Source organism: Corvus hawaiiensis, chromosome 24, assembly GCF_020740725.1.
Source record: "Corvus hawaiiensis isolate bCorHaw1 chromosome 24, bCorHaw1.pri.cur, whole genome shotgun sequence".
Taxonomy (NCBI): domain Eukaryota; kingdom Metazoa; phylum Chordata; class Aves; order Passeriformes; family Corvidae; genus Corvus; species Corvus hawaiiensis.
In genome coordinates this window covers 865,423-876,863 of record NC_063236.1, presented here as the reverse complement: position 1 = coordinate 876,863, position 11,441 = coordinate 865,423, and the positions used below count along the sequence as shown (strand labels likewise).

At 65.9% G+C, this 11,441-nt stretch overlaps 1 protein-coding gene across 1 annotated transcript; it reads left to right on the top strand.

Moving 5' to 3' along the window:
- The first annotated feature begins 3,530 nt into the window (after positions 1–3,530).
- NEUROD4 (neuronal differentiation 4) lies at positions 3,531–7,704 on the top strand. Its single transcript, XM_048327576.1, has 2 exons — positions 3,531–3,690; positions 5,075–7,704. The coding sequence occupies exon 2, from the start codon at positions 5,084–5,086 to the stop codon at positions 6,077–6,079; it is 996 nt and encodes a 331-aa protein (XP_048183533.1). The 5' UTR covers positions 3,531–3,690; positions 5,075–5,083; the 3' UTR covers positions 6,080–7,704.
- Positions 7,705–11,441: the final 3,737 nt, after the last annotated feature.

Sequence of the window (11,441 nt, the reverse complement as noted above, 5' to 3'; positions counted from 1 at the left end):
GGAAAAGCCGCTCTCCGGGGGTTCCGGGGGGATCCCAGCAGGAAAAGCCGCTCTCGGGGGGTTCTGGGGGGATCCCAGCAGGAAAAGCCGCTCTCGGGGGGTTCCGGGGGGATCCCATCAGGAAAAGCCGCTCTCGGGGGGTTCCGGGGGGATCCCAGCAGGAAAAGCCCCTCTCGAGGGGGTTCCGGGGGGATCCCATCAGGAAAAGCCCCTCTCGAGGGGGTTCCGGGGGGATCCCATCAGGAAAAGCCGCTCTCGGGGGGTTCCGGGGGGATCCCAGCAGGAAAAGCCCCTCTCGGGGGGTTCCGGGGGGATCCCAGCAGGAAAAGCCCCTCTCGAGGGGGTGCCGGGGGGATCCCATCAGGAAAAGCCGCTCTCGGGGGGTTCCGGGGGGATCCCATCAGGAAAAGCCGCTCTCGGGGGGTTCCGGGGGGATCCCAGCAGGAAAAGCCCCTCTCGGGGGGTTCCGGGGGGATCCCATCAGGAAAAGCCCCTCTCGAGGGGGTTCCGGGGGGATCCCATCAGGAAAAGCCGCTCTCGGGGGGTTCCGGGGGGATCCCAGCAGGAAAAGCCCCTCTCGGGGGGTTCCGGGGGGATCCCAGCAGGAAAAGCCCCTCTCGAGGGGGTGCCGGGGGGATCCCATCAGGAAAAGCCGCTCTCGGGGGGTTCCGGGGGGATCCCAGCAGGAAAAGCCGCTCTCGGGGGGTTCCGGGGGGATCCCAGCAGGAAAAGCCCCTCTCGAGGGGGTGCCGGGGGGATCCCATCAGGAAAAGCCGCTCTCGGGGGTTTCCGGGGGGATCCCAGCAGGAAAAGCCCCTCTCGAGGGGCTCCGGGGGGATCCCAGCAGGAAAAGCCCCTCTCGGGGGGTTCCGGGGGGATCCCAGCAGGAAAAGCCCCTCTCGGGGGGTTCCGGGGGGATCCCAGCAGGAAAAGCCCCTCTCGAGGGGGTGCCGGGGGGATCCCATCAGGAAAAGCCGCTCTCGGGGGGTTCCGGGGGGATCCCAGCAGGAAAAGCCCCTCTCGAGGGGGTTCCTGCCCCAGGAGGTTCTGGGGGGTGCGCGCCCCCCCCTCCTGCTCCTTCCCAGCTCTGGCACCTGGGAAACTGGGGCGGGAAAATGGGGAAGGGGAACCTGAGGAAGGGGGAATGGAGGAAGGGGAAACTGAGGCAGGAGCCGTGCGAGAGGCTCAGACCCGCACATCTCAGGTGACCCCCACTCCGTGGCCCACACCCGGGGGTTTTTGGGGGGACGGGAGAGTCCCCAGTTCCTGTCATGTCCCTTCTCCAGTACCAGCGGCCGTCAGGGTGGGGAAATTCCCCCCGGAGCCTCCGGGACCCCGAGGTTGGAGCACCCGGGGGGTTTGGAGACCCCAGAACAGTCGAGGGGGACCCCGGGGACAGCGTCCCTTTGTCCCCGCCCCCGCGGCACCTCTGGCCGGTGCCACCATCGCTCAAAGTGACAAACACGGGTCAGGGAGCGCTGGCCGCAGCCCCCCGCCCCCTCCCCCCCAACCTCGGGGCCCCCCAGCCCCTCGTTTCTCCCTAATTGCATTCCCCAGTGTTATGCAAATGAGGCGGCCCGGGCGCAGCTGCCGGGATTAAATTAGACCCCGTTAATACGCGGTAATTGCGCTTCCGCACGGGCCCAGGAATTCCAGCCGGGCCGCAGGGGCGGGAAGCGCCTTTCCCAATATTTACTCTGGAAATTGCCCTCCCTTCCAGGCCGCGGCCCCGCCGGGGGGATGAGGGACACCGGGGCGGGGGGGACACGGGGGCAGGGCTGGGATGAGCTTCCCTTGTTCTCATCAGCCCCAAATTCGCCCCAATCTGCGGCTTTGGGAGCGCCTGGGGGGTGGCTTCATCCCCTTTTCCAGGTGGAGCATCCTTGAGGTGGAACATCCCGGGGTGGAGCTGCATCCGCGTGAGGCATCATCCAGGTGGAGCATCCCAAATTTGGCTCCTTTTGGCCAGTCCTGGAGCCTTCGGGAGGACTCCACGTCCTCCTAAATCCTGGTGGAATTGCCCCTGTCCCCCGCGGCTGAGGAGGAAGAGGAGGAGGATGATGATGATGATTTCAGGGGGGGCTTGCTAAAAGGGTCACGTTGTGGGGGTATTTCGGGAATGACCATCAGCTCAGGACCTGCCACACCTTCCCTGGGGGTCACTGCCCGCCCCTGGGGGTCTGCGCTGCCCAGAGCCCCCCGGCAGAGAGGGACACTGGGGCTGGGAGTGTCACCAGTGCCGGGGGATGGGGAGCGGGGAGGGATGCGGGGTGGCGAGAGGATGGGATGGGGGGTGTCCCGAGGGATGAGGGAAGGGAAGGGGACGAGGGAAGGGAACATCTTTGCCGAGCGTTCCCGGGGGGGGCCGCGGCCGCCGTAACCCCAACAGATGCGGGGCCCCCGCACAATGGGATCAGCGGCGGCACGTGGCCGGCGCAGACAATGCCCTGCACCCCCCGGGGGTCCCGCGGCCCCGGGGGAGCCCGAGCCGTGTCCCCCCTTCCCCGGGGCGCCCACCGGCCTCTTTGTGCGGGTGCCGGGACCTGTTGGAGCCATCTGTCAGGGGGGGCCCGCAACAGGCAGATTTATCGGCCGCAATCTGTTCGTGCCGCCCGGCCCGCGCGCCGGGAAGGGAGCCACGGAGCCGCCTAATGAATTAATTAGTATTCCCCGTAATCCCGGGCTGCCGGGGCCGCGATTCCGAGCGCTCCGGGGCCATGGGGAAGGGTCCCGCGCGGGGACTCGGGGATTTGGGGAGCAGCGGATGGATGGGGGAAGTCAGGGAGGTGATTTTTGGGGTGTCACCGCTGTCCCCCCCCCCCCTTTCAGCCCGGCTGCTGCAGAGGGGCGCAACTCCTGCCCCAAGCTGGGGGACCCCCAGGTCCGAGGGCTTCCCCAGTCCTCAGACCAAGTTAAACGACCCAGGACCCCCGAAATTTCGGGGGGGTGTCTTTTTTCCGCCCCCCGCTCTCCTTTCTCGGGGGCTGCCGAGCCTCCAGGTCCATTCCCCCGCCTGTCTCCAGCTCGGCCGGGCCCCTTCTGGCTCTACCGAGCGATAATTACTCCCCTTCGCTCTCTCATTACAGCCGGGAGGGGGTCGCAGCCCCCGCGCCCACCCCCAGCACCCGGGTGGGAGCCGGTGTCACCCTCGGTGTCACCAGGGCAGTGCCCAGCAAGGGGGGGCGGCGGGTGGGGACACCCCCAGGCCTGTGGCACTGATGGCACCGTCACATCGTGTCTTGGGGGATGCGGACCCCCGGGGGCTCCCCCGAGGAGGGGGCTGAGTGCCGGGGGCTGTCCTGGGGCTGGGCAAACTGGGGGGGCCCATGCGGGGGTGTCCGTCCGGGGGGATCCATCCATGGGGGTCCATCCAGGGATTCCCGAGGGTCCCCCCCGCCCCGCCAGTCCCCAATCCCGGGACGCTCGGGCGCTGCCGTCGGGGTCCCGGTGGGGCCGCGGGAGGAGCCGGGCCCGGTCACTCCCCCCGTGGGAGGAGCCACGCGGGACCCGCGGCCGGGCAGGAGCCGCGGGCAGCGCGGAGCTCTCAAAACCGCCCGAGCGCGGAGCCGCCGGTGCCCGCTGCGCTCCCGGTGCCGCTCGGCGGGAGCTGCCCGCGCCCCCGGGGCTGGCCCCGCCATGTCCCCGGGCAAGTGACACAAGTGACAGCGGGGGACTCGCTGCGGTGCCCAGGTAAGGGCGGACCGGGACCCCCGGGGGTGCCCCCGACGGGGCTCCGCGGCCGCTCGGTGCTCCCGGTTCCCCCGGGATGGCGCGGGGGGCTCTGCCCCCGCGGAGGAGCGGCGGGACCCCGGCCCGGGGAGGGGTTGAGCCGCCGGGGGTGCGGGGAGAGGGGCGGGATGGGGCCACAGCCGCTCCCGCCGGTCCCCGTTGGGGACGGAGCCGCGGTCCCGGGGCCGGGCGGGGACACCGCGAGGGTGCGGAGACCCCCGGGCACGGCGGGGCCGGGGTCTCGCTGGGGATGGAGGTGGTGAAGGAGGCGACTTCCTCAGGCAATTCCCTCTTTGTGTAATTTCTTTCCGGTTTTTTTTTTTTTTTGTTGTTGTTTTAAATCAATATTCTGCAGAAAGAAAGCAAAATCCCCTTAAAAATTCCAACGAGACTTCCAGAGAGAAAACTTGCCCTGGAAATGCCGGGCAGGGTAGGGGCGCGGGGCTCCCCTCGAGAAGGGAGCCCCAAACCCGGGGATTTCCTCCCGGGATGGATCCTGGTCCCCGGGAGCAGCGAGGGGAGGGAGGGCCCCCGAGGATGGGGGGGAAAAGGAACCCCCGGCTGCAATCTGGAGGGGTTTTGGGGCAGATCTGCAGCCTTTTGGGGCTGATTTCAGCGGGGCCATGCCCTCATCCCACCAGAGGGACTCGGGACCAGCCGGACCCATCCCCCCACCCCCAAAACGATCCTCCCTCCCACCCACCCGATTTCCCAGCCTCCGCCAGACCCCCGGTGCTCCGCCAGGAGTTAATTGGGGCTGCGTGGTCCTTTGGGGATACGACAGCAATTAACACCCTAATCCAGCCCGGGAGCCCCATCACGCATATTAAAAGTGGGATTTTCCGCGTGGGATGGTCGGGAAAGGGGAGCCGCGGCTCGGGCAGCACTTCCAGCAAAGCTGCTTAGGGGCTAAAGCTTTATGGAATGAGTCAGGGACGGTGATGGGATTTGGGGGGGCTGATTAATGGGGACCCGGGGCCTCTCCCGGTGCTGCCACCGAGGGGAACGGAGGCTCAGGGAAGGAAATTCTCAGACCGGGAATTCCCAGCCCCCTGTTGTCACCCCCAATGTGACAGTCGGGGTGGAGGGCGCGACGGAAGGGATTCAGGAGTGGGAATAACCCCGAGATGGGATGGCTGGAAGCCCTGGGGAAGGAGGTGCTGGAGCCCAGGGAGAGGCATCAGCGGTTCCCAGATGAAATCCAGTGGAAATTGAGGGGGAAATAGCGGAGAAAGGGAATCCGTGGGTGCCGGGAGCTGCTGCTGTGCCTGGAGGGAGATTTTCCCAACATTTTGAGGATTCTCCCTCTGGAACCCTTTCCCATGTCCCTGTCCCTCCCTTGCAGAGCTCGGGGATGCCCCAGAGCTGCGCCAAGCCCTCGGACATGGCCGAGCTCGTGAGCAGCCAGGGCTGGATGGATGAAATGCCGGGAGCCAAGGCCGAGCTGAAGGAGGGGGACACCAGGACAGGTCCCTTCGGGCTGGGGCCGGCCCTGACCGAGGAGCGCGACAGCGTGGAGGAGGAAGAGGAGGAGGAGGAGGAGGAAGACGGGGAGAAGCCGAAGAGGAGGGGCCCGAAGAAGAAGAAGATGACCAAGGCCAGGCTGGAGCGGTTCCGGGCGCGGCGGGTCAAGGCCAACGCCCGGGAGCGCACGCGGATGCACGGCCTGAACGACGCCCTGGACAACCTGCGCAGGGTCATGCCCTGCTACTCCAAAACCCAGAAGCTCTCCAAGATCGAGACGCTGCGGCTGGCCAGGAACTACATCTGGGCCCTGTCCGAGGTGCTGGAGACGGGGCAGACGCCCGAGGGGAAGAGCTTCGTGGAGATGCTGTGCAAGGGGCTGTCCCAGCCCACCAGCAACCTGGTGGCCGGCTGCCTGCAGCTGGGCCCGCAGCCGCTCTTCCTGGAGAAGCACGAGGAGAAGGCCCCTGCCTGCGAGTCGGCCCTGGCTGGCCACTCCTTCGGCTACCAGGGGCTGCCCAGCCCCCCCTACGGCTCCATGGAGTCGCACCTGCTGCACCTGAAGCCGCCGGCCTTCAAGAGCCTGGTGGACGCTTCCTTCGGGAGCCACCCCTCTGACTGCTCCACGCCCCCCTACGAGGGGCCCCTGACGCCGCCCCTGAGCATCAGCGGGAACTTCTCCCTGAAGCAGGACGGGTCCCCGGACCTGGATAAATCCTACCCCTTCATGGCCCACTACCCCTCGGTCAGCCTGGCCGGAGCCCACGGACCCGGCTCCCACTTCCAGAGCTCCGTGCCCCGCTACGAGATCCCGCTGGATGTGAGCTACGAGTCGTTTCCACCTCATGTGGCCGGGCCCCAGCTCGGTGCCATCTTCAACGAGTAGTGGGGCCGGACAGGGGTTTGGGGCAGGGAGAAGTCGGGCGTGGAGCCGTTGCCAAGGCGGACACAGCCGGAGCGAGGGGAGGACGCTCCGGAGCCGGAGTGAGGGACCCCGAGCATCTCTGCAGGACGCGGCCCTGGAGGTGACCGGTGCCACCCTGCTGCTGTCCCCGCTGCTGTCCCCAGGAGCCACGTGAACCTTTCTGAGCTCTGAGTGGTCGCTGCCGCGTCCCCCAGAGATGCTCCCGAAGGTGCTTCCCCTCCGGGATGTCCATCCTGACACTGGATCCAGCCCCATCCAGCCCTTGGAACATCCATGGCCGAGGCGGCTCCTCTTCCTTCCCTGCTCGGGGCAGCGGGGTGGGGACACATCCCTGTCCCTGTCAGCTCCTGCTGCCCCTCGGGGTGACCGGTGTCCCTTCCCCGTGCTCCAATGTGGTCATGGATTTCCCAGTCCAGCCGTGGCCGGGTGGGAACGAGCTGGACACTTGTGGGAAACCAAAATGGGAGATTTCCCACCCCAGGGAGAACCTTCTCCTGCTGCCATCATGGATGGAGGGACAGCACCCAGGGATGGAGGGACAGCGTCCAGGGAGGGAGGGACAATGTCCAGGGAGGGAGGGACAATGTCCAGGGATGGAGGGGCAGCGTCCAGGGACAGTGGTCCATCATCCAAGGTCAGTGGTCCATTGCCCAAGGATGGTGGCCCATCATCTATGGACATCCCAGTCCCTTATCCCAGGTCACCACAGTCCAGCCAGGCCCTGACCACCCCTGTGGCCATCCCTCCACTGCTCCCCTCCCGCTACCCGACCCCTTCTGAGCCCCCCCCTGTGCCCCCCAACCCCACGGGATCGTCCGCACACAGACCTGGAAACCCCGGATGGGATCCCGCTGATCCTTCCCAGAATCCCGACTGGAAAAGGAGCCACTGATCCCCTCTCCCGTTTGGGGCCTCTCCTCCTCTCGGTTCGTAGCATCCCCTGAGCGCCAACAGAAGCCTGTCTTAATTCCCTGCTTTATTTATTAATTACTGTGTGTGAGGGGTCCTAATTTATTTCCTCTCGTTTTCCACGGAAACCTGGGATGTGCCGAACGTTTTTCCCCCTCCATCTTCCAGGCCCGTCGTGGGAATTCCCTTCGTGGAGACGTTGTGGTTTTTGCCGTGCTGGTGCTCCAGGGTTATTTATTAGCCATTATTTATTTAATTTATTTCCCTCCCCGCCCTCACCACCTGATTGTTTTTTCTGGTGATAAACCCCAGTATTTCCATATTTAATGCCAAACTCCGTATTTAACGGCCATTCCATGGATTTGGGAGGCGGATCCTGCCGGCAGCTCCCAACTCCTCCGCGCATTTTGAGACGAGCAATAACTTTTAAACGCTATGCAACGATTTTTTTGGTTTTGTTTTTCAAAGAAAAGCCAGGCAACTATTTTTGATGTCCCCGTTGGCCAAATCTCCCTGGTTTTGTATAAAGTTGGGAATTTGGAGATGATTTGAGGTCCCTGCCCAGCCCCCGGGTCCTGGGGCTTCTTCCCTTTTGTACTGAAAATGTTTTATCCTTTTGTAAAGAGAGCAGATTTGGGGTTTTTAGCTCGAATAAAGTCGTGGTCTTGTTTCAAGCAGCTTTGCCCCGGGGCTGTTGTCTCCTTTTTTGGGGGGCTGGGGGTGAGGGTGGGGGCTGCCAGAGGATCCTTGACCTTGGAGAAGGGCTCTGTGGGGTGCTGGGGGGATTCGGGGTACCAGGAATGGGGGCAGAGCAGAGCCCTGAGGGCACTGGGGAGAATTGGGGTAGAAGGAAATGGGGCACAGCACAGCCCTGGGGTCACAGGCAGATTTTTGGGGTGCGGGGCAGCCCTGGGGGTACCGGTGGGTGTGGGGAGCTGGGATGTGCCCCAACTGCTCCATGCAGGGACTCGGGGACACGTCCACGCAGGGGACACGGCCGTCCTGACTTCACCCCACCTCCTCCCCCGCAGCACCCCCGGGTCCCTCCGTCCCTCCGCAGCTGCGCCCCGACCCCTCGGCAGCGTCTGGCGGCCGTGGGGGCGCGTCCCCCCCGCGTCCCCTCGCGCGGGGACCCCGCTCCACGCGTCCCGCCCCGCTGTCCCCCGGCCCCGCGCCGGCTGTGCCGGAGCCCGGGGGAGCCGCCGCCGCTCGGCCCCGCAAGCTGCGCCCGGCTCGGGCTGAGGGCGGGGGGCTCTCCGGGGGGCCCCGCAGCTGCAGGCGGGCCGGGGGGGCCCCTGCGGGGCCGCTCCGAGCGAGAACGGGGCCGGGCACGGGGAGCACGGGGGGCACGGGGGGCACGGGCCAGGCAGGGGCTGGCGGGGAGCGGGGGGGAACACGTGCGTCCCCCAAAAAAAGAGGGGAGCGGCGGATTTAGGGACAGGGCGGGGATGGGGATGCGCCGACCTGGGATGGAACTGCCTGGATTGGATTTGGGCGGGGTGGGTCTCACCCTGCCCCGCTCCGGGGGAGGAGTGGGACCCTTCCCGGCACGGACACAGGACACATAAAGGTGGCACCCACCCGCGTGTGCACAGAGGGACACGGACACCGGGCGGTGACACAGACACGGGGCTGTGGCAGCGCTGCGAGGGCCCACACGCACCCACAGCTCCGTGCCGGGCGCCCCCCACGCCCCCCCGCACCCCCGCGGTGGCAGCGGGGCCCCCCCAGCGACGCCCCGAGAGCCCTGGGCTGAGGACAGCGGCCGCTGCCCGCCGGGGCCGAGGGTCCAGCTGTGCCCCCGGCCCCCCCGGCCCCTCTCCCGCTGGCCGGTGGCCAAGCCCCGCTCGGTGCCAGCTCCCCCGGGCGCGTGTGCGCCCGACAGCCGGGGCAGCGCCCTTCCAGCAGCCCCAGCCCGTGCCAGCAGGGCAGGAGCCGTGCCAGGCCGCCACTGCGAGGGCACAGCTGGCCCCCGGCTGGCGTGGGGAGGGGGGACGCAGCACCCGGGGGTGTGGGTGCCCCCCGTGTCCCCGCAGGACACCAGGACGGGGGGAGGGTTGGCACTGCTGAGGAGCTGAGAACGGGCGCACTCGCTGCACCCAGCCTGGGGGCCCTGGGGAGGGTCCCTCCTCCCCTCTGGGGGTCCCTGAACACCCCATAGCCCCCCAGCTCCTCCCAGGGGTCCCACAGGTGGGGCGACACAGGGCAGGCGGGGTCGGGGGGCTGGGAAGGGCCCCCAGAGCGGCTTCCCCTCCCATCCCACCTGCGGAACTCCCGTGGGGGCCGTTGGGGTGTCCAGCCCTGGCCAAAGCCCGTGGAGGGGACTCCCTGTCCCACCCCCCCCCGGGACAGCCCCGTTTGGGAGCCGCCCCCGGCCCCGGGGGTCACGGCTCGGGGTCGCCCTGGTTTCCCCGGCGGGGTGGGGGTGCCCAGGGCTGGATAATTGCTAAGTCCCCCGCAAGCCCGGCTTTCAGAGCTGTAATTCTGATATTTGCCTGTAATCTGATAACACCGCCGGCCATGAGCCCCTAATGTGCCCGGCTCGGGAAACCACGCGGATTTTCCCACTAAGCCGGGATATCGGGCTGCGGGGTCTTGACTTAATCGTCTTTTCCCCCGTGGGGACAGCAGATTTTGGCAACGAACTTTTCCTGCTGCTCAGAGGGGGGAGAGGAGCCACCGTGGTCCCGGGAGGATGGAGGCGGTGGCACCGCTGGTGACACCAGGGAACCGGGATGTGCCGGGAGGGGAACGGGGGTCAAACGGGGCCGTGCAAGGCCGTGACCCCCAGGTGCAAACGCCCATCACTGCCACCTCAGCGGCCCTCAGGAGCAGTTTCTTCTCTCCCTCAACCTGAGGAGTTGATCCTGGATGTGGCTGTGAGGGTGGGGGGCTCCTGTGTGGGGTGTCCCATTCCTGCAGCATTTTCCATCCATAATCCATCCATCCATCCCTCCATCCATCCCTCCATCCATCCGTCCATCCATCCCTCCATCCGTCCATCCATCCATCCGTCCATCCATCCGTCCATCCATCCCTCCATGCATCCATCCATCCATCCATCCGTCCATCCATCCCTCCATCCATCCATCCATCCATCCATCCTCCCTCCATCCATCCATCCATCCATCCCTCCATCCATCCCTCCATCCCTCCATCCATCCATCCCTCCATCCATCCATCCATCCATCCATCCATCCATCCATCCATCCATCCATCCATCCCTCCATCCATCCATCCCTCCATCCATCCATCCATCCCTCCATCCATCCCTCCATCCCAGAGCCATCCCTCATCCACCCCCCACAGGCTGTGGTCCCCAGCCAGGGTGGGAATTGTGTCCTGCAATGTCACCGAGGGCTGGGAACACGAACTGTCCCCAAATCCAGCAGGGCTAGGATGGGATCGGGGCTGTTCCCATCCCGGCGGCAGCACTGGGAGATCCCTGGAGCCCTCCCTGGCATCTGAGAGACACCAGGAATTCCATCCAGCCGCTTCCCTGGCTGGGACGTGGGAGATGGCAGCTGCCAATGCAAACCCTCTCAAAACCCCGGGGTCTGGTTATTTTTTTTCTGTTCTAATACAAGTTCAGGAAGCTCCCGGCTTAATCCGTACCAGATAAACCAACAGCGCAGAGATTTGGAGTTATTGACGAAGTCTCTGCTCAGGCGAGATTAGAGCTCGGCTTAACGATGTTGCAGGAGGGTTTGGGGACGCTTTAATCAGAATTTGTACAGGAATAATCCCATCTTTAAACTCGTCCCCGGGCCAATCCCTCCCAAGTTGTAATCAGGCGGGAGCCTCTCGGATGAAGAGGCCTCGGGGGTGTTTCCAGCCCAAATGAGTCGGGGGGAGCTCACGCTGGCAGAGAGGAGATTCAGATGGGATACTGGGGAGAAATTCCTCCCTGGGAGGGTGGGCAGGCCCTGGCCCAGGGTGCCCAGAGGAGCTGAGGCTGCCCCTGGATCCCTGGAAGTGTCCGAGGTCAGGCTGGACATTGGGGCTTGGAGCAGCCTGGGACAGTGGAGGTGACCCTGTGACCCTGCCCATGGCAGGGGTGGCACTGGATGCTCTTTAAGGTCCCTCCCAGCCCAAACCATTCCAGCATTCCCGGATTCGAGCATCCCAGGGCTCGATGATTCCCACGGAATCCCTGCACAAACCCCATAAATCAAAACTAATCCGTGAAGCGAAACCAGCACCGAGACCCGGCTCCGCGATTTCCCCCAACCCCTCCACGAGCTCCTCTCCCGTGCCTCAGTTTCCCCCCGGGATTCACCGGAGCCTCGCCCGGCTCCAGCGCCCGGCGGGGACGCGGCGGCTTTTGTGGCTCGGCGGCGCTTTCAGAGAGCACAAAGGGGCCCCGGCGGCACAGATGGAGCCTTTCAGAGGGGACCCGGGCTCCTTTCGCCGT

Coding starts and splice junctions, on each gene's coding strand:
- NEUROD4 (XM_048327576.1), top strand. CDS start 5,084: ATGCCCCAGAGCTGCGCCAAGCCCTCGGACATGGCCGAGCTCGTGAGC.